The 26,173-nt window shown below is 35.1% G+C and overlaps 1 protein-coding gene across 1 annotated transcript in view; it reads right to left on the bottom strand.

The window, feature by feature from the left end:
• Positions 1–25,749, bottom strand: part of KCNK2 (potassium two pore domain channel subfamily K member 2) — a gene marked incomplete at its 5' end in the record, with an annotated part of 249,583 nt that extends 223,834 nt beyond the window's left edge. The window contains one exon of the mRNA XM_079696393.1: positions 25,716–25,749. Coding sequence (XP_079552519.1) covers positions 25,716–25,749 — 34 coding nt within the window. The remainder of the gene's footprint in view (positions 1–25,715) is intronic.
• Between the last annotated feature and the right edge of the window lie 424 nt (positions 25,750–26,173).

Below are 26,173 nucleotides of genomic sequence, written 5' to 3'. Positions count from 1 at the left end.
AAGAGTTCCCTATTCCAGGAATACAATTAATTGATTTGGTTTCTGTGTCTCTTTGCAAATTCTTCAGGGACAAAATGAGATATGTGGAGTTAAAAATAAAAAGTGATTCTGGAGCTTGTCTATAGCACTAGAAATGCTATGTGAATATTTAGACAAAGTCTTCTAGACAATGTTTACAAACTTAAATTTAAGGAATAAAATTTGGACCCTGAGATGGAAGGGGTTATCACCTTAACATATACCAACTCCATTCACTTGCAACTCTTATGTTACCACACATCTCCTGAGGGCCCAGCAGCTGTTGGTACCAGCAAGCAAAATATACTTGGAGGGCATGAGTCAATGAATTATAAATCTGCTCCATTTGGGGCCTGACTCAGAGGACATCATTGATGGGCCCTATGGCAAGGAACTAAGTGAGGTGGATCCCGGAGAAGACTTGTCTTCAGAGATCCTTAAGCCCCTGTAAGGGCTGGGTGGGTCTATGATATCCCTGGTGACATGCAGGGTCTCTCCGGTCTCTAAGATTTACAGAAGAGATGATATGTGGATTGAGGTTTTTAGGCAAACAAGGAGAATGGGCAGCTAGAAGCTTCCCTCCCATATCTTAAAAGAGGGTTGACAACCTACCTGTTGCTATAACACACACAACTACTTCCTACCACTGTGGGTATCTCGCAAAAAAAAAAAAAAGAGAAAACACAATGACCAATATCAGAAATGGAAGAGATCACTACAGATTCTATAAACCTTAAAAGGAAATAGGGCGCATTAAAAAAATATGATGCCAATAAATTTGATAATGTAGATGAAACTGACAAATACCCTGAATGACACAAATTATCAAAACTGACTTAGGAAAAAATAGATTATCATAATATTAATATCTAAATATTAAATATTAACCACCAAGTAACTGAACTCATAACTTAAAACCTTCCTACAAAGAAAACTGTAGGCTTGGGTAACTTCATTGGTGAATTCATGCAAACATTTAAAGACGAAATAATACAATCTTACACAAGTCTTTCCAAATATAGTGGAGAATGGAATACTTTATAACATTTTACAAGGTCAACAAGCACAACTCACGAAAATCTGACAATGATATTACAAAAAAAGAAAACTGCAAACCAATATCCTGTATGAATTTGGACCTGGAAGTCCTTAACAAAACTAATAAGTCAAACCCAGTGATATGTAAAAAGTCAATTCATCATAAGCAATTAGAGTTTATGTTAGGAACATGAGATTAGCTATTTATTTGAAAATCAATCAGCATAATTCACATTAAAAGAGTAAAGGAAAAAATTAAAATGTGATTATTACAGTAAATATGGAAAAACCATTTAACAAAATTCTATACCCATTCATGATAAAAAGAAAAAGTTCTTAGGAACTTGGGAATAAATGGTAACTTTCTCAACCTGATAAAAGTTGTCTACCAAAACACCCAAAATGCTACAGTTGCTAGCATATTTAACAATGAAATACTGAATGCTTTGCCTTCCAAAGATCAGAAACAAAGTAAGGATATACATTCCCACCACTTCTATTCAATATTGAACTGGCATTCTATGGAGTGCAACAAGGCAAGAAAAAGAATAAAAAACATAAGGGCTGAAAAGGAAAAAGTAAAATAACCTCTACTCACAGATGATATGATTATTCATTTAGTAAATCTTAAGCATCTATGAAGCAAATATGAGAACAAATAGATGAATTTATTAAGGTTGCAGGATATAAGGTCAATACACAAAGTCAACTGAATTCTTGTGTATCAGCAACCAACAATTGGAAAATGAAATCAAGGAGATGATACCATATACAATAACATCAAAAAACCTGAAATACTAAGGGATAAATTTAATAAAAGATCTCAAGATCTATACACTAAATACTACAAAATATTGTTGAAAGAAATTAAAGACAATTTAAGTAAATAAAGTGCTAGAGTATGTTGAAGGATTCAATCTTGCAAAGATGCAAATTCTCCCTCAAATAATCTATAGATTCAAGACAAATCAATTCAAACCTAAGCAGGTATTTTGAAGAAACTGATAAACTGATTCTAAAAATTTGACAATACAAAGTAATTAAAGCAATGTGGAAAAGGAAGAATAAAGTTGGAAGACTTATACTAGCATTTTGATACTCTCTATAAAACTATTTTTATTAAGACAGTGTGATATTGATGTAGATATAGCAAAATAGATCAATGGAACAGAATAGACAGTCCAGATATAGATCCATACTTATGGAGACAACTGGTTTTCGGTAAACATACCAAAGCATTTCAATGGAGGAAAGGAATGTCTTTTCAACAAATGGTGCTGGAACAACTGGATATCCATATGGAAAACAAATGGACCTTATCATGATGCTTATCTTACCATACACAAAATTAATTTTAGATGGATTACAGATTAAAAGTGAAAGTTGAAATTATAAAATTCCTAGGAAAATACATAGGAGGGTATTCCCAAACTTGAAGTAGGCAAAAATTTCTTACGTAGTTCACAGAAACCACTACCCATAAAAAATTACTAAGTTGGAATTCATGAAAATTAAAAATTTATTATCAAAAGACATTGCTAAGAAAATGAAGAGACAAGAAGTGAACTAGGAAAAATATTTGTTATGCATGTATCTGACAAAAGGACCAGTGTCCAGAATACGTAAAGAATTCTGTAAACCAATCAAAAAGCTGATGACACCAAATGCTGATGAGGATGCAGAGCAATGGAAACTCTGATTCACTGCTTCTGGGAAGCAGAATACACAGCCACTTTAAACAGTAATTTGACATTTTCTTATAAAGATAAACATATACTTACCATATAAATCAGCAATTCTACTCATAAGTATTTATACAGGGGAGTTGAAAATTTTGGTTCAGACAAAAACCTGTACACCAACCTCTATAGTAGCTTTATTCATTATCATCAAAAACTGGAAACAACCAAGATGTCATTCAACAGGTGGATGGACAAACAAACTGTGGTATATCTATGCAATGAATCACTACTTAAGTGATTCATACAATAAGATGGGTGAAACAAGTGTATTTTGCTGAAGAAAAGAAGCCAGACAAAAAGTCTACATATATAAGCTTTCAACTATATGACATGAAAAAAGCAAAACTATAAGAATGAAAGACAGATAGTGGCTTCTAGGAGTTGGGAAATTGAGAAGAAATTGACAATAAAGCTACATAAAGGAATTTTAGGGTGATGGAACTATTCTGTATGGTACTGGGGTAATGGATTCATGACCCTATGCGTCTGTCAAATCCCCACTGAACTGTATAACACAAAAAGTAACTTTACCATATGCAAATATTAAAAACGCAACCATATGTCAGGTGATTACTGGAGGGAACATAAACTGTGATAAATGAGTCTAACTGTATTAAATACATATGACATAACATCACTAAAAGGGATGTACATAAAAAGTTGTTAACCTAAATGACTTTGGAAAACTGTGCATTTTCTAGACAGTGTAAGTACAAAAACAAAATGATTTGTAAGCAAATACTAACTCTAGTTGGCAAGTTTGTTTCTCACAGGGGTGTATTAGCAATTCTGAAACTGCATGTATATTAGAGTTGAAAAATTAGTAAATAAATTGTGGTAACAGGATCCAGGTTTCTTACTGTTTGAAAGAGAAGTTAGAAATAAGCAAGTGACAGGGGTTTGAGCGGGGCAGATGAGATGCTGTGATGCTGGATTAGAATCATCAATGTCAACATGAATTCATGTGTATTTTTAAGTATATACAAATAGATAAATATAAATACATGGATGCATATTTGTCCAATAAAAGGAACCAGGGTTTCTTGAGGCAAAGGTTGAACTTAGGGCTCGTTCAAGGAAAATACAAGTTGACCCTGGAGCATCTTATGCTAGAAAATAATAAAGCACAAAAAAGAAAAACAGTAACAAAGAGAAAAAGAAGATGGAAAAGAAAAAAAATGTTGAATATCCAAAGGATGTAGGAGTCAACTTAAAAGAGCTCTCGGTGGCTAAAGCTGGAATAATTTGAGCAAAATAACAACAGTATTAGATTATAATCCAAAGAAAATAAATATCTACAAATCCATACAGATATAAATAAATGTCAGTAATAAATGGAGGAGAAGGAACAAATCTTTCTCACAGAAAATTTCAAATAATGTATGTAGATACTTCCTCTTTCAGGAGGTGGAGCTTAATTTCCCTCCCCAAGTGTGAGATGGACTTAGTGAATGGATTCTGAAAAATAGAGTTTGGAAAAATAAAAGAGTAAATTTACAGTGGAAACTGGGCAGACTAACTTAAACAAGTGATCAAGGCTAACATCACCAGTAAGTCATGTTGAGATCATTTGTCATCAGACATGATGTGAAGAGAAGGGAGCTTCATCTGTGTGATAGCCTTCCAAAAATCCACAACTCTAGTCTAATCATGAGCAAACACCAGACGAGCTCAAACTCAGGAACATGTTAGAAAATACATGCCCAGTAGTACTTTTCAAACTATCAAGGTTGTGAAAAACAAAAACAGAAACAAAATGATTGAGAAACTGTCACATATCAAAGGAGACTAAAGAGACATGACAACTCAATGCAATGTGGTGTTCTGGATTTGGTCCTAGAACAGAAAAACACAGTGAGTCAAAACTAGAGAAATCTGAATAAAGTACAGACTTTAATGAATAATAAGATATAAATATAGGTTCATTAATTGCGGCAACTGATGAATTTGAATAAAGTCTGCAGTGTAGTTACTAGGATTGCACCAATGTTAACTTTTTAGTTTTGACAAATATACAGTGGTTATGTAAGATGTTAACATTAAGGGAAGCTGGGAGAAGGAATCAAGCTGTAGGGGAACTCGATGGTATCTTTGCAACTTTTATGTAAATCAAAAGTTATCCCAAAATAAAATTTAAAATACACAAACAACTCCCCCCCAAATTGGCAGAAGACTCCACAGTTACCTCACAAAAGAAGAGACAGAATGAAGCAAATGAGAAGTACTTAATTTTTTTAACATCATTAGTTGGCAAGGAACTGCAAATTAAAACCACACTGAGCTATCATTTCACAAACACGAGAATGGCTTGAATTACAGAGACTGACAGTAGAAAGTATTGCAAGCATGTGAAATAACCAGAACTTTCACACATTCTGGCGATACTGTAAAATGATAAAAGCCCTTCAGAAAACTGGAAGTTACTTATAAAGTTAAGTGTAAACTTAGGATAGGACTCAGTAATTCCACTCTTGGTATTTAATCAAGAGAAATAAACAAACTGAACAGAAAAAGACTTGTATAAAATATTCATAGCAGCTTTATTCATACTAGTAAAGAAAATGGAAACAACACAAATATCCATCATCAGTGGAGAGTATAAACAAATTATGGTATATCTATGCAATGGATTGCTACTTAGCAATGAAAAGTATTGAATAATGGTATATGTAAAAATATGAATGAATTTTAAAATATTATTCTAAATAAAATAAATCAGACATTAAAATGAATCATTAAATTATTCAATTTATATGAAGTCCCACAACAGCAAGATTAGTTTGTAGTGACAGAAATCAGAGCAATGGTTGCCTAGGTGTTGGAAGGAATTTACCGTAAAGGGACATGAGTGTGCTTTCTGGGGTAATGGAAGTGCTCTAAAATCATCCCTTGGATATCAAAACCCACAGATGCTCAAGTAATATAGTCGGCCCCCTGTATCCATGGATTCCACAACCAAGGATATGGAGGGCCTATTATATACTTATTGAAAAAAATTTGTGTATAAGTGGACTTGCAGAGTTCAAAACCATGCTGTTCAGAGGTTGACTATATATCTTAATAGGGGTGTGAGTCACATGCTGAATGCATTTGTCAAAACTCTTTGAGGGCTTCCCTGGTGGCGCAGTGGTTAAGAATCCGCCTGCCAATGCAGGGGACACGGGTTCAAGCCGTGGTCCGGGAAGATCCCACATGATGCGGAGCAACTAAGCCCGTGCACAACTACTGAGCCTGCGCTCTAGAGCCCACGAGCCACAAACTCTGAGCCCACATGCCACAAACTATTGAAGCCTGCGCGCCTAGAGCCTGTGCTCCACAACAAGAGAAGCCACCACAATGAGAAGCCGCTCAATGCAACGAAGAGTAGCCTCCGCTCACCGCAACTAGAGAAAGCCCACGCGCAGCAACAAAGACCCAACACAGCCCAAAATTAATTAATTAATTAACTTAAAAAAAAAAAACTCTTTGAACTGTACACTTAGGATCTATGCATTTCACCAAATATAATACACCACAATTTTGAAAAATGCAAAAACCTATGGGAAAGAGTGAAAATTTTACCCAAAGGAAAATGCATAGTTTAAATGTCTCTGCTATTAAAGAAGGGCTAAAATGACTTTAGCTTAGTATAATTTCTGAGAATTAGAATGACAATGACAAAACAGGACAAAAAAGAGGTAGAAAAGAGGTAGTCAAGATGATACTGAAATTAAAGGTACAGACATTTAAAAAAATAAAATTAAGACAGAATTATAAAAGCTGTTTTTAAAAAGCCATTAAATCGTATAACTTCTAGTAAGCATGGTTAAGAAAAAAGAAGAAAATTTTTATAATATTAGTTTTCTTAGGAATGAGACATGAGACAACCTCAATTGCAGAAGGAGTTAAAAGAATTATAAGGACATGTTGCACACAAATCTATGACAATTAATTTGAAAAGCCAGTCAGAGGGGATAATTTTTAGCAAAATACAAAAGTTATTAACATTAACCAAAGTAAAGAAGGAAACTTTTATTGGCCAATTTCTATAGAAGTGAATGAAAGGCAAGTAAGATCCATCAGATATTTTCATAGCTGAGGTCTATCAGACTTTCAAAGAATATAATTTATACTATTTCAGACCACAGAAAATCTGGACAGCATCCCAATTTTATATAAAGTTACTATAAATTAAATACCCAAACTTGATTAAAATAGATCAATTTTACTTAAGAAAGTAATTGCAAATATTTTAAATAAAATTTCAACAAATAGAATACAGCTACACATCAACAAAAACCTGAAGCTAACTGAGTAGGGTATATTGTAGGTGTGCAAGAAGAGGTTCGAACTAGAAAATCCATCATCGTAATTTAGTGTTTCAGCAAATTGAAGGAAAACAACTCATATGACCCTATTAATAGATGTTGAAATGACATTTGATAATATTTAACAGCCAATCTCAGTAAAAAATCTTTAGGTAAGATAGGAAAAGGGAACCACTGAAATATTTACTAAAACCAAGAGTCAAAAGTATTTTCAATGTCAAAATAATTGAAAGAACCCAGTGAAATTCAGGAATCAAGCAGAGATCTTATCACTACATTTATTCAATATTAGCCTGGAGAGTCTAGTGAAAACAATGAGATAAGAAAATTAAATAGTTGGTAGAAATATTGAAAATGAAGAGGTAAAACTATTTTGCTGATGGCATGATTGTGTACTTAAAAATCTAAGAGACTAAAAGAGAAAACCTATGAGCATTGATAAGAGAATTTATGGAATGACTGCATACCAGGTAAGCAGACTGAAATCAATAGATTTTCTCTTCTCTAGTAACATATACCCTTAGAAAAAGAAAAAGCAGAAAACATTCCCTTTAAAATAACAGTATAAACTGAATTGAATGAGAAAGGCATGGAACCTATGTAATCTATGAATCATATTGATCTTATTAATACTTGATGAGGGTGTAATTCAATTTGGTGGAGCAAAAAATGTCTATTTAACAAAGTTTCTCCCCAAACTGGGTACCCGTCCTGAAAAAATTAAATAATCCTAGCTCATTTCATATATAAAAAAACAGGTAAAGTAGTAAATATAACTATAATTTTAATATTTTATTAGGACTTCTGGGGAAGACATAAAAGCTAATAAAGAACTGTGGTGTGGCAGAAGACACTATAAATAAAGACAGTAAACAAATAACCGACTTAGAAAACATGTTTGCAATGCAGATGACAAATAAGGGTTTAAAAGCTATAATTATATAAAGAGAGCTTTAAACATCGCCAAGAAACAGGCAACAGCCTAAGAGGAAAACAAGCAACAGATATAAATAGGAAATTCACAGATGAGCAAATCCAAATGGCCAATAAATACATATAAATATGTTGTTTAAATTCACTAATAGGGAAATTGAAAACTGAGTTAACAACAAACCATCACTTTAAACCTATCAGACTGGCAAAAATTTTAAATAATGATATCATTGTCAGTGGGGATATGTGGAAAAAAGTATTTTCTGCGTTGCTGGTGGACATGCAAATGGGTACAGCTTCGTCAGAAAGCAATCTGACAACATTTATTAAAGTTAAAAATACATAAACCTTTTGACCCAGCAATGTATCTCCTGGGTATATGTCCCATAGCAATATAACCACCAGTAAATAAAGATATGTGAGCCCAGATGTTTATTACAGTGCTCTTTGTAGTGGCAAAAAAAATGTGTACACAAAGAAATAAGTTATGGTAATCTACAGGGCACAATATTACTGTTTGTGTCTGCTAACCTGGAGAGACTCCCAAAAGCAACTCATGCATGAGAAAAGATGCCCCCGTATATAATATGGTTTCACTTTTGCAGAGCAAACAATGACAAAAACATACACACATATGTGTGTATATGTGCACATATGTATGTTATATGTATATGTATAGATGTGAGATCTGGTTCGATAATCATCAGGGACTTTACAGAAGAATTCATGTAAGAGTACACTAGTTAGGGGGGTTTATACTTGCTCACATTGATATTACATTCAAGTGGTTGGAGCAAGAGAGGCAATTATGGGAAGAAGAAGAAAGACAGTAGGGACTAAAAGGAAAAACAAAATGGAAATATTGTACTGCAATGAAAGCATTCTGATAATCTCATTTACATAAAATTGTGTTTGTGTGTATATGCATATTTTCTGACCCATATGGACAAGGTGTAACTACATGCATTGACTGTGCTCTTGTAAGCACTTTATGTGGACTAACTTACTTAACTGTCACAACAACCCCATGAGGTACATATTATTATTATTTTCATTTAACAACTTAGAAAACTAGAGCTTAAATAACTTTCCCAAAGTTACATGATTACTTAGCTCCTGGGCTTGGATTTGAACCCAGGCAGTGCGACCCTGAAGCCTTGGCTCTTAACCACTAGACATACTTGCTTGTAACCAATTTATGTCCAGGCCATATTATTAAGTTAAATACACAACTGAAATGTAATGTGTATAATATAATTTTATTTCAGTAAAAAGATAAACTCCTAGAGATATGTATGTTTGCTTGAGCAAGAAAAATGCTGTAGGAGTCTGTTGGCCTGTAGGCTGTTAATTTATTAGCTCTTGTAGGTGGGGGTGGCTATAAAGACTTTTATATCACTAATACATGTCTGATCAGCAGCCAGATAGTCTCCTACATAGTGAAAACAATTCATGAATCACTGAGGGTTTTTTTTTTTTTTTCCTCATTTAGGGCTCTTTAACATTTAAGGAACATTTGTTCAGTGGGAATTTCAGACATGAAAAGCTTTATGAAGGAGGAGGAATTTAGTGCATAGGTAAGATTTTGAGAAGTCATGGGAATAGTGTGAGAAAAAATTAGGGCAGAAAATTGCAAGCCATCTTCAAAACCTATATTGCTGCAGTAACCGTGGCCAGCACAAGTGTCTTTGCATGAAAGCTGTGTTGATAAACCTAGAAGAGAGCATAGGTTTACACAGTCTCAAATGCCAGGATATTCTCTGGGCAGGTAGACCAGGCACCTGCAACACTGACCCTCTTAACGTTGTGAACCAATGCTGTGAGAAGATGACATGGATGCTGTGTGGACACCTGACACAGCCCCAGCCTTGGTTCCAGCCTGGAAGTCCTCAACCAAATACTGGCCCCATCCAGAGATTGCTTTAGTCCATGTGGCTTATGAGTCCACAGGATGTCAGGGCAGAGCTGTGCCTGGCAGAAGCATTCACCCCATCAGGTCCCTACACCTGCTTCAGGAACCTCATGCCACCACTACTTTGCCAGAAGCAAAATAAATGTCCCCATCCACAAAGGGGACACATGTCCTTTCTCCTGCCCACTTCTTGGCAGTGGCTTTACTTGTGCCTTCCATGGATTTACTCACACTGGCAAGGGGGTGGGGGGATCCCCAACGCTGGGTATGCAGATTTGGCCCTTCTCTTCTGTGTCCTAATGACAAAACATCAAAGGCATCAGGGTATAGTGGTGGGAGACAAAACAAAACAAAACAGAGTATAATGTAAAATTTAGGGTCGGTTATTTGGGGTCAAACATAATCGCTACAATAGACCAACCTAGCTTTGAGCAACTTCTCTCATCCAAATTTTCTCACCTGGAAAAGAGTGTCTTATAAACTAAAAATTATTTTTTTTAATGTATAATTGTTTTGCATCACTCGCATTGTTAGTGAACGTTAATGTCAAAATAAATCTGGAATTTGGGGCTTACTGAAAGACATCTGCCGATGAATGGACTTTAGCTATAATATGTATCCTTAGATGCTAAATCTGTTTGCAACATGCCCAGGCTCACTAACTAGGGCACTCAACTATTGACTATAATTGTTGGGGAGTTATTTATAAGTGAGATACTGCCATGTCTTTCCAGTCTCAAAATGTTTCAATGTAACTCAAGTCAAACTATAAAATAATATTGAAGTGACATACTTATGGCCAGGGGGTAAATATTAAAAGGAGATTCATTAAAGAGTCACTGAACTGACAAGTTCAGTTATGCACAGCTGGATAATACAGCATGAATTCTCTTTGTCAAACAGAGGTACACAGAAAGATATCTTTGTAATAGAGTTGGCTGGAGCCCAAAGAGCCCATGTATTTCCAAGACTAAATTTCTTTCCTAATTTAACTGTACAGGAAAAAAAAAATGCAACAACAAAAAACAAGGCCTTAGAGAAAGTTCCTAAAAGGCAAGATTGGTCAGTTGAAAGGGATTTACACAGCTGTTTCACAGTAGCAATAGCTCCATTAAAATGGAAGTCTCATATTTTAGGGTTACTTCCTTCAGTTTAAAAATCTGTAGGTTGTGGAAAGCCATGTGTAAACAACCATACTCTTCATACTTGGATATTATATAACTGGGCTGTCTCTTTTCATTCCTAGTAATTTGTTTTTACTTATGTGATTCTACCCCCACTGATAAAGCCAATTCTAGATTTACAGCCTCTGGGAAGGAAAGAACAAAGGAGCAAATCACTAACTTCTGAGTTTTAAAAGCCAAAGTTTTTATATAAACATTAAAGTTGGAAAAATCATGATGTATGAAATTAAAGATTTATTCTCTTTTATTTCAGAGAATGTAAAGATAATCTGGGCTGGGTAAAGGAGAGAAATAGCAGAGAGAGAAAGAGAGATTAGATGCTCCTAAATCCTTGGGAAGGGGCCTTGTACCCTCCCCCGATGCTAGGCCAAGTCAGGCAGAGGGAGAATGCACCTCCTCAGTCAGGTTTGGGGAATCCCAGAGGAGCCTGTGACCTGGAACTTACTTTGCAGATCTCAGTAAAGCAGAGCATTTCTTTAAAATGCACTATGCCCTGCTCGGCATGGTAGCATTTGAGTAGCAATGGCTACATAAGGTTTCCAGCCAAAGGGGGACGGAGACGGCATCAGAGAGCCCCTGTGGACCCAGGATAGCACAAGGGAACAGCCACACATTTCTCATGTCTCCTGAGAGGGGCTCAGAAATTGTCAAACAGACTTGATGAGTCCTGATGTTTAGGACAAGAAGGATAAAACTTGTGAGGACTCAATAACCAGATATGGCACAACTAGTGCTACCAAGGTAGATGTCAAAATATCCATGCCAAGGACTTGGACCTCTGAAAGCTTCCAGACCTAGACGCAAACCTGGGATTTGAGAAGATCCTGAATTGACTGAAAAGACCCTGAAACAATGGAAGAAACTCCAAATTAACCCAAGATTAAATTTCTCCCAAGTAAAATAGGGAACGTGAAATAAAAGTTAAGTTCACTTCATAGGAAAGTCAAATAATATTTCTTAAACATTTGAGTTTATAGGCAGAGAATCATAAGTACTTTACATGACTACCTCAAGCATAATTTTCTCACTGTCCAAAAATAGAAGACAATTACTGTAAAGTTAAAATAAATGTTCTTAATATCCAATATCCAGGTATCATCTATCAATGAAAATATACATTCTGTGATTCTTTTTAACTTGGATCATTTAAAATTATTGAAATGACTAAATTTTCTCATCACTATTTAAATGTGTTTAATTATTAGACTAAAGGCAGATCAGGAGTCTTATAAAATGAAATTAAAAGGTGATATCCTATGTATGACATTTTAGTTGGAGAGTCTTTAGTTCCAATTATTTGTTTGAGAGTACATGATGGGAACAAAGAATAAAGCATAAGGAAACTTTTTAGAATTCATACATCCAAATGATTACCATCCTGAAATATTCACCCTGGAAAACCATTGAGATCTAAAGGTATTGATGCTGAAAATATTTCTAGAATCCTCTTTTGAAATTGGCTTCTGAGATGGTATAGGAGCCCCACAAGAAAATAGGTGTTGTCACTAGAGTTTAACCAAGTTACAAGACATTCAAGAAAGGTAGTCCAGAAGTCTTTGTAGTCAGACTTTATCTTTGATTATTAATAATATTTCCAAGCTTGATACACTTATTCAATAAATTGGTCCCAATTCAATAAATTGGTCCCAGTATTAATGGAGTTCACAGCACAAAACTATCCTTAAAGAATGCCCCCACTGAAATTATCCAAAACATCACACATCTGAAAAGACAGTTAATACTATGAACTTTGACCAATAGATCTATGATGACTCGTGTTGAACTAAATCCTCTTAACTTTTTCTTTTCTTAATAAAATATGGACAGAAATTGTGGTCTCTTTTTTAAAAGCAAAAAAATAATATCACATCAAAGAAAGGAAGAAAAGAATAACAGAGGCAAACCAGCTGGAGTATTCTCCATGGAGAATGATTAAGCATTCTGATTGACAATGTAAGAAGAGACGACCTACAACATCTTTAAACTAAATCTCTCTAAGAGTCTTCCCTCCCTGCCACCCAAAAGGAACACTTTGGTATGTCTGAACGCTGCCTACCCTCAACCTCTAATTCCAACCATACAGAAGATGAATTAATTGAAATATGTTCCAAATGAAAATTTTAAATATTATGTTAATATTAATGAGCAGAGTGTTTAATATTTAACAAACATTAATGCATCAGCACCGACCAATTAGAACAGATTCGGCAATTAACAGGCACTAGCCATTAACAACTGACATTGTCATACTGGACACCTTATCTGAGCCTTGATCATGGCTGTTTCTTAAGGAAAGAAATAACTCCTTTTTACATAGAAATAGATGTGTTTTTTTAATGTGAACTCAGTAAGAAACACAGTCTCTAATTGCATCTATTTTTTGAAAAGTCTATATTTTGTTTCAGAAAAGGTAAAAACAAACTGTAAAAGTAGGTAATTTTATCCACTCAGAAGACTTTAAAAGCAAAGTGATATCACTCTATCAGATAGAAAAGGGCTTCCTAATTTTTTTCTTTCTTTTTTTTTTTTTTGCGGTACGCAGGCCTCTCACTGTTGTGGCCTCTCCCGTTGTGGAGCACAGGCTCCGGACGCGCAGGCTCAGCGGCCATGGCTCACGGGCCCAGCTGCTCTGCGGCACGTGGGATCTTCCCGGACGGGGGCACGAACCCATGTCCCCTGCATCGGCAGGCGGACTCTCAACCATTGCGCCACCAGGGAAGCCCTTTTCTTTTTTTTTTTTATTGAAGTATAGTTGATGTATAAGTTACAGGTGTATAATATAGTGATTCACAATTTTTAAAAGTTATATTCCAATTATAGCTATTATAAAATAGTGGCTATATTCCCTGTGTTGTACAATATATCCCTGTAGCTTATTTTATACATAATAATTTGTACCTCTTAATTTCCTAACCCTATATTACCTCCCCCCCTTCCTTCTTCCCATTGGTAACCACTAGTTTGTTCTCTATATCTGTGTTTGTTTCTTTTTTATTATAAAAATTACATAGAGTCTAGGTTCTGTTGGAGGAAACCATACTAAACCAGTTATTGATAATAGTGGAATAAGGATAAAAGGGCTCATTTTCTCAGGTACTTAGGATGTAGAAGATTCTAAAATACCCAAAGAGTGACGAGTATTTCTTAGATTCCTTTTTTTTTCATGTTGAAAGAGAATTGCATTCCATGGGTGCTTACCAGACCTAGCCAGCTTCATCTCTCACTTGCACTGGCTCCTAACACTCTCTGTCTTTCTTTCCCTCTCTCTCTGATTCTGCTCTTAACTCCTCCAATTCATTGGCCATGTAGCAGTCAGAGTGATCTTTTAAAGCTGTAAGTCTGATTATGCCCCTTCCCTACATAAAACTTTTCAAGAAGTTTCTATTGATTTTAAAATGAAAGATGAACTCCTAAGCTTGACTACATGGCCCTGAATGATTGGTCCTGTATATTTCTCCAATCTCATTTTGAACCTCTCTCCCTTTCACTCACTGTCTTCCTGCCACACAGGACAAAGTTCTTCCCATCCTCTGGCTGTGCACGTATATTCCTTCCATTGTCTTCGCTAGCTCTTTCCTACTTATCCCTCAATTTCAGCTAAACTGTCACTTTTAAAAGGCCTTCCCTGAATCTCCAGTTAATTTTTCTTATCATTATGAACTCATGGATTTAAACATTTGATGGATTTAGTTCATTGCAATTATTATCCTGTTCAAATTGTCTCATTTTTAGCTAATAGTAGCCTTTTAAAATTGGTTTCATATTCATGAATCAATGATATAGCCCTATTAGCCTTAAGGGCCTTTTCACTATATGATATAAGATGTTCCATGTTCATCTTCTGCATATCTTGATCCATACTTGGACCCACCACACATTTTCCAAAGCTATCTTAGCTTCTTTAGTGGGAAAACAGTATATCAAGACCACAATTTTGGTGCTAAAGATTCTCATTGTTATTGGGTGCTTGGTAATTTTTTCAAAGCCCTTCCAGTGGACACAGCTGGGAAATATATTCATAACTATATCTACATCATACATACTATATTACATACCTACTCTATTACATATATTCTCAACTGCATATATATAATATATATTATATATGTGTATATATTAAATACTTTATAAGTTAATACTGATATTTCCAATTCAAATTCAGGACTACTAAAAAGTTTATGCTTAACTTCTTCTATATCATCCGTATCTCATTTTTTCCATAAGAATCCTGCTTCTCAAGGTCACAAGAGATGATAAAATTAGAGTATACCATAATTACTCATTTGTTTTATTCATGTTACATGTAGAATAATCTCAAAATAACAACATTAATATTACCAGCAATGTGATTACTGACTACATTTAAACATTTTTTGGCCCACATGACCATATCAATAGATGCAGAATAAGGATTTGAAAAAAATTAAAATCCACCCATAATAAAAACTCTTAGCAAACTGCATCATATATTATAATGATTATAATAGAAAGAAACTTATTTAACCTGATAAAGGATATCTACAGAAAGTCCTATAGCTAACACCATATCTAATGATGAAAATTCAATATTTTCCACCTAAGATCAGGAACAAGTCAAAGATGTTTGTTCCACCACTCCTACTCAATGTAGTACTGAAAGCCCTAGCCAGTACAATAAGGCAAGTAAAAGAAATAAAAGGTGCCTGTATTGGAGAGAAAAAAATAAATAAAACTGTCTCTATTCCTACACTGTATGATCTACATTAAAAAACCTAAAAAACATCCAGGTAAAGCTCCTAGAACTAAGAAATGAGCTTAGCGAATTTGCAAGATAAATGGCAATACACAAAAACAATCTAACATACACCTATATACCAGCAATAAAAATAAGAAATATAATTTTTAAAGTACCACTTATAATAGCTCCCCAAAATGAAATACCTAGGTATGAATCTAACCAAAAAATGTAGTCTACATGATAAAAAAATAAAAAATACTGATGAAAGAAATCAAGAGCTAAATAAGTGGATTAAATGGCTCAAATATCATTGAGATGTCAATGTTCCCCAAATTTATCTATAGAGTTACCTCTTATCCCAATCAAACTTGCAGCAAGATTTTTATAGGTATTGTCAAGTTGAGTCAAAATTTTATATAGAAAGACAAAGGATGTAGAAAACAACTTTGAGAAAGAAGAACAAATTTAGAGGCCTCCCATTATATGGTTTTATGACTTACTGTAAAGTTATACTAATTAAGACAGTATGGTATTAGTGAAAGTATACACACATAAATTAATGGGACAAAATAGAGAGTCTAGAAGTAGACCTACAAAAATACAGTCAACTGACTTTTGATACAAGTACAAAGGCAATTCTATGGATAAAAGATAGTTTTTTTCCACAAACAGTGCTGAAACAATTGGATATTCATATGCAAAAATATATGCCTCAAGCCACTCTTCATAACTTATAAAAAAAAATTAAAGTGGATCATGGACCTAGATGTAAAACATAAAATTACAAATCTTCTGACAAAAGAAAACACAGGAGAAAATGCTCATGAATTTGGTTTAGGAATAGAATTCTTAGACATAACACTGAGAGCTTGATCCATAAGAGAAAAAAATAGATCAATTATATCTCATCATAACTAAAACAGCTTTCTCTATAAAAGATGGTTAAGAAAGTGAAAGGCAAACTACAGGAAATAGCTTCAAATTATAAATCCAACAAAGGATTTATACCCATAATTTTAAAAGAACTCTCAGAATAACAATAAGAAAACAAATATCCAACGAAAAATGGACAAGAGATTTGAACATTTCACCAAACAAGATATTCAGATCACAAATAAGCACGTGAAAAAATGCTCACCATCTAAAAACCATAATGAGATGCCATTACGCACTTCTTAGAATGGATAAGAAATAAAAACAACAAAACAAACAATAAACTGACTGATAATGCCAAGTGCTGACAAGGAGGCCAAGAAACTAGAACTCTTATACATTGCTGGTCGGAATGCAAATTGGTAAAGTCGGTTTGGAAGACAGTTTGGCAGTTTCTTATAAAGTTAAATGTACATTTACAATATTCTGCAATCCCATTCCTAGGAATTCATTTACCCTAGAAATGAAAACTTACATTCACACAAAAACCTGCATTTACAGTGTACCCCGTTTAGAGCATCATTGTTTATAATCACCAAAAACTGGAAACAGCCTGAATGTTCTTCATTGGTGAATAAACCAACAAACTCTGGTACAATAAAATATTGCTTGGCAATAAAAAGAAACAAACTATTGATAGACATGGATGAGTCACAAACGCATTCTGCTAAGTGAAAGAAACCAGACTCAGAAGGTGCAAACTGTATTATTTCACTTATATGACTTTCCGGAAAAGGCAAAACTATAGAGATAAAAACAGGTAAGTGTTCCCAAGGATTAGGGATGGGGGAGGCTTTTACTACAAACAGGCAGCATGAGGGAATATTCTGGCAATGAGGAGCTGTTCTTTATTTTGATTGTGGTGATGGTTACAAGACTCTATACATTTGTTGAAACTCACAGATCTTTGCACACAAAAATTAGTGAATTTTACTTTATGTAGGTTTTTAATAGTTTAAAATATACATACAAAATAAAAATCTGTGTTTTGTGAGCAGACTATCTTACCCTGAAGAAGTGAGAATCCTGTACCTTTCTCAAAAATAAAACAAATCTTAAAAACATAAAGGAAAAGAAGCAAACACTTTTCCAGGATTGCACTACTCAAAACTCTAAAATGTCAAGGTGTGGAAAGTTTACCGGCTGCTTTTATACATGACTGTTCAATTTATCTTGACCTCTCACCTCGGGTTTCAAAACAACAAAAACAGCCTAGTGAAAACTAAACATTTGGCATCATACAATTCAATGACCTGTAATTGCACCTCCATTAGCTCTGCTGCACCAAGTCTAATCTTAGAGGCTGTTTCTCTCACACGAGGGAGGAGTAATAAGGATAATGCTATGTCAGCCATATTCTCACAGAATAAGGTTTTCTCTAAGTTTCAATCTATTCAATTCAAAATGCATCTAAGCCCTCAATTCCAAGATTTCCTCTTCGAGCCGATATTTTCATAAAATGCCATCAACCAAAAGTATTATACAGAACATGTGGCAACGTTAAGCTATTAAATGAAAATTAAGAACTGAGCTAAAAGAATGTTGCACAGATGGAGCTGCTGAGAAAAAATCAACACATTTCAAAATCACCTAGTGGATAACTTGTGTAAGATATTTGGACCCTGCTGCTATATAGCTTTCTGGTTTTCTCTTGCACCTGTAAATTGTGGTTCTTGCTGGCTAAAATCTTCAATCATACCAAGAAGACTTCTGATTATTAGACACAAATCAACAGATATAACCATACCCTGAGTCTCAAGATCTATGCCTATAAGATGTAGCTTATCAGCCTTTGAGGAGCTATAGAGCAGACTTTTACCTGATACTGCCAATTTGTTAATTGGTTATATTTGTGTGTGTGTGTGTGTGTGTGTGTGTGTGTGTGTGCTTATTTATTTATTTATTTATACACACACAAATATATATACAAATATATAAATAAATATATATATTTATTTATTTATATAGTATATAAATAAAATAAGATATATAAAATAAAATTGTCCAAATCCATGTTATTTTAGGCAAGGAAGATGGCCAAGAGTGTGACTGTGGCCTTGACTCCCTTGTAAAACAACAAATTTAATGAGCAAATATCAGCACCTTTACTCTTTAGAAGTGTCTGGGATATACTAATAGTATAGAAGTCAGAGAATTCCAGACATGCAGGTTTTCTGCACACCTAACTGGGGTTGAACCTAGTTGCAGCATCTCTTTTTGTGTGCCTGATTGGTTGGGTCTCTGTAGAAGGCACAAAACAAGGTAAGTGTTAATTAGTGCTCAAGTTTAAGGGTCCTATTAAGGCATGAGAGAAGCAGATGAATCATATATTTCTAGATAAAAATCAGAGATAGTCATCAAACCATTAGATAAATTACACTAGATACAAAGTCTTATTTCATATTTGATCTTCTCCTTAGACAATTCTGCCTAATATCTGACTTATTATGCCGTAAATGAAGTTAATGTGTATCCCTCTCTACTTCAAAGGTGAGAAAAAATGAAATTATATATGTAGAAACACTTTAAAAAGAAAATGGCACTAGACAGATGCAAGATAATATTTTTTTAAGAGCCACTGCTGACACTCTCCCAAATACATACTAATTTTCCAGCTAGTACATCTAACAGCTAGATTGTTATTTCATATCTGTGATGTGCAAACATTGATTAAGCTAGTATAAACAGTAGTGTAAAAATGATGGTTCTGCCAAGTGCTTTGCGCTTATGCTGATAACAAATGGACACAATAAATTAAATCATCGACATACACCATCCACTTAAAACTTGGACTTTTGCAGGCACCGAGGGAAGATGTCATAGGAAACATTTTGAAGATGAACAATTTTCTGTCCTTAAACTCTCCAAAACCATTTCTCCTGAGAATGACCTAGCTGGCTATGGTGGGTTTCCTAAAATGATTTAACAGAGGATGAAAGGGGAAATTAATTGGCCAGTGTTTCCACTATCTTAGTCATCAAAGACTATAGAACAGTCCGTCAAATTAATTCACACCACCTAACACAACACCACAAAAAACTTTATTACTTTGCAGCCCTGCATTCTGATTGCCTTATACTTTTTTTGTTTGTTTTGTTTTATTTTTTTTTAATTTTTTAAACATCTTTATTGGAGTATAATTGCTTTAAAATGGAGTGTTAGATTCTGCTTTATAAAAAACTGAATCAGCTATACATATACACATATCGCCATAACTCCTCCCTCTTGTGTCTCCCTCCCACCCTCCCCCCTATCCCACCCCTCTAGGTGGTCACAAAGCACTGAGCTGATCTCCCTGTGCTATGCAGCTGCTTCCCACTAGCTATCTGTTTTACGATTGGTAGTGTATGTATGTCCATGACACTCTCTCACTTTGTCCCAGCTTACCCTTCCCCCACCCCGTGTCCTCAAGGCCGTTCTCTACGTCTGTGTCTTTATTCTCGTCCCGCCCCTAGGTTCTTCAGAACCATATTTTGTTTGTTTTTAGATTCCATATATATGTGTTAGCTTAGAGTATTTATTTTTCTCTTTCTGACTTACTTCACTCTGTATGACAGTTTCGAGGTCCATCCATCTCACTACACATAACTGAATTTCATTTCTTTTTATGGCTGAGTAATATTCCATTGTATATATGTGCCACATCTTCTTTATCCATTCATCTGTTGATGAACACTTGGGTTGCTTCCATGTCCTGGGTATTGTAAATAGAGCTGCAATGAACATTTTGGTGCGTGACTCTTTTTTTTTTTTTTTTTTTTTTTTGCAGTACGCGGGCCTCTCACTGTTGTGGCCTCTCCCGTTGTGGAGCACAGGCTCCGGACGCGCAGGCTCAGCGGCCATGGCTCACGGGCCCAGCCGCTCCGCGGCATGTGGGATCTTCCCGGAGCGGGGCACGAACCCGTGTCCCCTGCATCGGCAGGCGGACTCTCAACCACTGCGCCACCTGGGAAGCCCTGCGTGACTCTTTTTGAATTATGGTTTTCTCAAGGTATATGCCCAGTAGTGGGACTGCTGGGTCGTATGGTAGTTCTATTTTTAATTTTTTAAGGAACCTCCATACTGTTCTCCATAGTGGCTGTATCAATTTACATTCCCACCAACAGTGCAAGAGGGTTCCCTTTTCTCCACACCCTCTCCAGCATTTATTGTTTGTAGAATTTTTTGATGATGGCCATTATGACGGGAGTGAGGTGATACCTCATCGTAGTTTTGATTTGCATTTCTCTAATGATTAGTGATGTTGAGGATCCTTTCAGGTGTTTGTTGGCAATCTGTATATCTTCTTTGGAGAAATATCTATTTAGGTCTTCTGCCCATTTTTGGATTGGGTTGTTTGTTTTTTTGATATTGAGCTGCATGAGCTGCTTGGAAATTTTGGAGATTAATCCTTTGTCAGTTGCTTCATTTGCACATATTTTCTCCCATTCTGAGGGTTGTCTTTTGGTCTTGTTTATGGTTTCCTTTGCTGTGCAAAAGCTTTTAAGTTTCATTAGGTCCCATTTGTTTATTTTTGTTTTTATTTCCATTTCTCTAGGAGGTGGGTCAAAAAGGATCTTGCTGTGATTTATGTCATAGAGTGTTCTGCCTATGTTTTCTTCTAAGAGTTTCATAGTGTCTGGCCTTACATTTAGGTCTTTAATCCATTTTGAGTTTATTCTTGTGTATGGTGTTAGGGAGTGTTCTAACTTCATTCTTTTACATGTAGCTGTCCAGTTTTCCCAGCACCACTTATTGAAGAGGGTGTCTTTTCTCCATTGTATATTCTTGCCTCCTTTATCAAAAATAAGGTGACCAGATATGCTTCGGTTTATCTCTGGGCTTTCTATCCTATTCCATTGATCTATATTTCTGTTTTCATGTCAGTACCATACTCTCTTGATTACTGTAGCTTTGTAGTATAGTCTGAAGTCAGGGAGCCTGATTCCTCCAGCTCCGTTTTTCTTTCTAAAGATTGCTTTGGTTTTTCAGGGTCTTTTGTGATTCCATACAAATTGTGAAATTTTTTGTTCTAGTTCTGTGAAAATTGCCATTGGTAGTTGGATAGGGATTGCATTGAATCTGTAGATTGCTTTGGGTAGTACAGCCATTTTCACAATGTTGATTCTTCCAATCCAAGAACATGGTATATCTCTCCATCTGTTTGTATCATCTTTAATTTCTTTCATCAGTGTCTTATGGTTTTCTGCATACAGGTCTTTTGTCTCCTTAGGTAGGTTTATGCTTAGGTATTTTATTCTTCTTGTTTCAGTGGTAAATGGGAGTGTTTCCTTAATTTCACTTTCAGATTTTTCATCATTAGTGTATAGGAATGCAAGAGATTTCTGTGCATTAATTTTGGTTCCTGCTACTTTACCAAATTCATTGATTAGCCCTAGTAGTTTTCTGGTAGCATCTTTAGGATTCTCTGTGTATAGTATCATGTCATCTGCAAACAGTGACAGCTTTAGTTCTTCTTTTCCAATTTGGATTCCTTTTATTTCTTTTTCTTCTCTGATTGCTGTGGCTAAAACTTCCAAAACTATGTTGAATAAGAGTGGTGAGAGTGGGCAACCTTGTCTTGTTCCTGATCTTAGTGTAAATGGTTTCATTTTTTCACCACTGAGAACAATGTTGGCTGTGGGTTTGTCATATATGGCCTTTATTATGTTGAAGTAAGTTCCCTCTATGTCTACTTTCTGGAGGGTTTTTTTTTATCATAAATGGGTGTTGAATTTTGTCAAAATCTTTTTCTGCATCTATTCAAATGATCATATGGTTTTTCTCCTTCAATTTGTTAATATGGTTTATCACATTGATTGATTTGTGTATACTGAAGAATCCTTGCATTATTACAAGCAACTATATGCCAATAAAATGGATAACCTGGAAGAAATGGACAAATTCTTCGAAAAGCACAACCTTCCGAGACTGAACGAGGAAGAAATATAAAATATAAACAGACCAATCACAAGAACTGAAATTGAAACTGTGATTAAAAATCTTCCAACAAACAAAAGCCCAGGACCAGATGGCTTCACAGGCGAATTCTATCAAACATTCAGAAAAGAGCTAACACCTATCCTTCTCAAACTCTTCCAAAATATAGCACAGGGAGGAACACTCCCAAACTCATTCTATGAGACCACCATCACCCTGATACCAACACCAGACAAAGATGTCACCAAAACAGAAAACTACAGGCCAATATCACTGATGAATATAGATGCAAAAATCCTCAAGAAAATACTAGCAAACAGAATCCAGCAGCACATTAAAAGGATCATACACCATGATCAAGTGGGGTTTATCCCAGGATTGCCTTATTCTTTTACTGCACTTGTAATAGCTTTGCTCTACAGTTTTCTTATACGAGGAGCTCACTAGGTGGAGAATAGATATTTCTATTCAGTTGCATCTTTGGATAGCATTTAGCACAAGCAAGGAATTTAGGTTATTTTAAACATCTAGAATTACTAGAATGACAATTTTAGAAAAGTCTCTAAAGCTCATGTAGTTTAACCATCTTACAGGCCAAGCAGTTAACGTAAAGTATCTAATTTAATCTTTACAATAATTCTAAGAGGCATAAATTATTAACCCCATTTATGGGGAACCAGATGCTTAGAGTTCAAGTAATTTGCTCAAGGTCACCTGGTTTATAAGTGAGGAATCTGGAATTCCAATACACATTTGTCTGATTCAAAATACTTGCTTTTCCCTCCACATTGAACCTCCTCATCTACCAGTGGTAGGGAGTTTATTCCTCCTGATACAGCAAATCTTTAGACAGTTCTGGGAACAGATATTTCTGATGTCAAACAACTAACTAGGAAAAATATAATGTGCCATAAAAATTCAAATTATCATTTGTTATCTATAACTATATCCTGATCGGTGTTGGGGGGTTGGGAGTAGGGGGAGGAGGGGACATCCTAAGCCTACATTTTCCTTTTGAAGGTAATTCTCAAAATCATTTTACCATACTTTGGCTTTCAGATTATAATCAAATGCCTTCCCTTTGCTTAAAAAGGAAGGCTTAAAAGACTTCCCTAATATTGCATCATTTCTTGACTGGGGTCTCAGAATTCTACCTAATAAATCCAGGTGATTTTAGCCTGAAAAAATGCTCATGTAGACAGTATCAACCAACTTTCTAATTCTTAAAAGAACTTCCAAATGATTCCTATAGAATATCTTATTCTAATTATAGTTATATTCTGATAGATCTGCCTGGATAAATTACTTGTAAAATACATCTCTAAGTAGGAGACTAAACTGAGTAGTTAATGGGATAATTTAAGCTTATCCAAATGTTATATATGATTATCCAAAAGTCTTTTTACCTTGATGATAGTTGTTGCTTAGTTACAGCTTCTATCATCTCCTACCCAAAGGATCCCACCATCACTTCTAATAAGATGCAATAAAATCATGTGTACAGCATTCTTGTTTCCTACTTGTGGGAGCAGAAGGACATGTGTTTAGTTTAAAAAGTATGTATAGCAAGTGATCTAGAAAAAACTGAAGTACTAGAATAGTGTTATCTGGCATCATATGAGACAAAGATGGCATCTGTAATGAGTTTCCATTACCTCTTCAGCTCTCTCCCACTCAATGCCTTTCTCCATATTTTCTGCTTCTCTTCTGTCACTCCAGAAACACTTGGTTTGACTCCAAGAATCTCTCCATCCACTCACCTCTCAGTTTATTTTCATGCCCCTTACACCTAAAAAATGATCTCCCCCATTTGAGGACTTGGCCAGTGTCTTGACCTACCCATTATTCCTCAGCAGAGGGGGCTCCAAAATTGCTAATTCCAAGTCTCAATGCCACAAACTAGCACCTGGAAATTACATACTGATTGGAAATAAGCTGATATTTTACATACTGATTTGCTCCAAAAACATTACCCTTCAGATGAACAGTAAGTTGGACAAACTTTTTTGTATTTCAGAAGAAAAATAACCAAGGATAGAAATCAATTAGAAAACGGATTTTTAAAGAAATCCCTTCTTGAAAACAGCAAAACAGTGTAACCCTATTATTGTACAGTTCTTTGTTAAACAATTCAATCACATTCATGTGTAAGTTCATGTAAGTTCCTGTTATGTAAACGATTACTGTACAATCAGGATAATTGTCCTATTATGCAACACCAGCATATATTCAACATTCAAAAACTATTTATTAAGTATGTACTCTATGCCAGCCACTAAAGATAGACTTAGCTATACTTAATAATTACATAGGATTATGCTGTTGATGAGCTTGATTTACATTTCCAAGACCATAACAATATTACTATGGAATACTAAATATTGTTATATAGAAGTCTTATATACAGACGTCTAAACAATTTTCAAACAAAACTACTTACCAAATAAATTATGGAAATGTAAAGATTTTAAAAGGCCTTAGTTCCCAAGTTTTAAACTATCATACCTTTTCTTCCCCATTTCTAAAATTCTAAGCCACCTCTTCCCTACAATACAAATTAGATTCACTAAGGAAAGAACTAATATTCTCTCTAAGTAAATTACAAATAATGTGTGTCAATCTATTTATGAAAAAAATTGATTACAGGGTTAGCCATAACATGAAACCAAAGTAAACATCATTCAAATGACCAGAATCCAAATGTAATGGAATTTATAGATACTAACGTTGATCAATTTTGCATTGCCAGAAGCAATACATCACACAGTAAAAGCCTGATATAACATGCCTATTGTATAAAACATGCCCACATCAACATGCAATTTATTTGTGTTGCAAGATCATGCAAAAAATTCCAGTAACTAACCCTCTGTTGGAACCACCCATTGAGTTTAATTATAGACTTGTCTATAATGAAGACTCCCTACATCAAATATTTGCTTGGAAATCTACTCCACATATGCTAGAAGTTTTGAAAATAATAAGATACTTGATTATTGCAAAAATACTTACAGTAGAAGTTCCTTCTTGCTTGTGGGTTCATCATTTGGGGATGTTTTCATCAGGAGTCATCATGCTTTTGATCTTTAATGCCGTTCTTCCTCCAAGGTTTCTTGTCGGTAATTTCCCAAGCAGAGTCACTTGTACTAACAAGCCATTGTCCCATATTGTTTCCTTTTTATGTGTGAATGTTACCCTGTAGATTGATTTCCTGTCCAAAAACAGTCAAAAATGAACAAACGCTGCTGTATGCAAGTGAAATGTGCTACTCAAATACTCTGTTTTTGCAGTTTGGTTCAGGAAGAAATTCCCTGATTGAAAGGAGGAAATATATTGCAGAGCTCCAGAGAAATTAAAAGACAGAAGTTTCTTCCTTATAAATGAGCATATCAAAATTGCCAGCGTCATTTACTCTCACTAGTTTGTGACTCAAGTACTACTGCACCCGAAGCATCCATGTACTGTGTGCA

Source organism: Hyperoodon ampullatus (assembly GCF_949752795.1).
Source record: "Hyperoodon ampullatus genome assembly, chromosome: 2".
Classification (NCBI taxonomy): domain Eukaryota; kingdom Metazoa; phylum Chordata; class Mammalia; order Artiodactyla; family Ziphiidae; genus Hyperoodon; species Hyperoodon ampullatus.
This window is presented reverse-complemented; position numbering and strand designations above follow the sequence as displayed.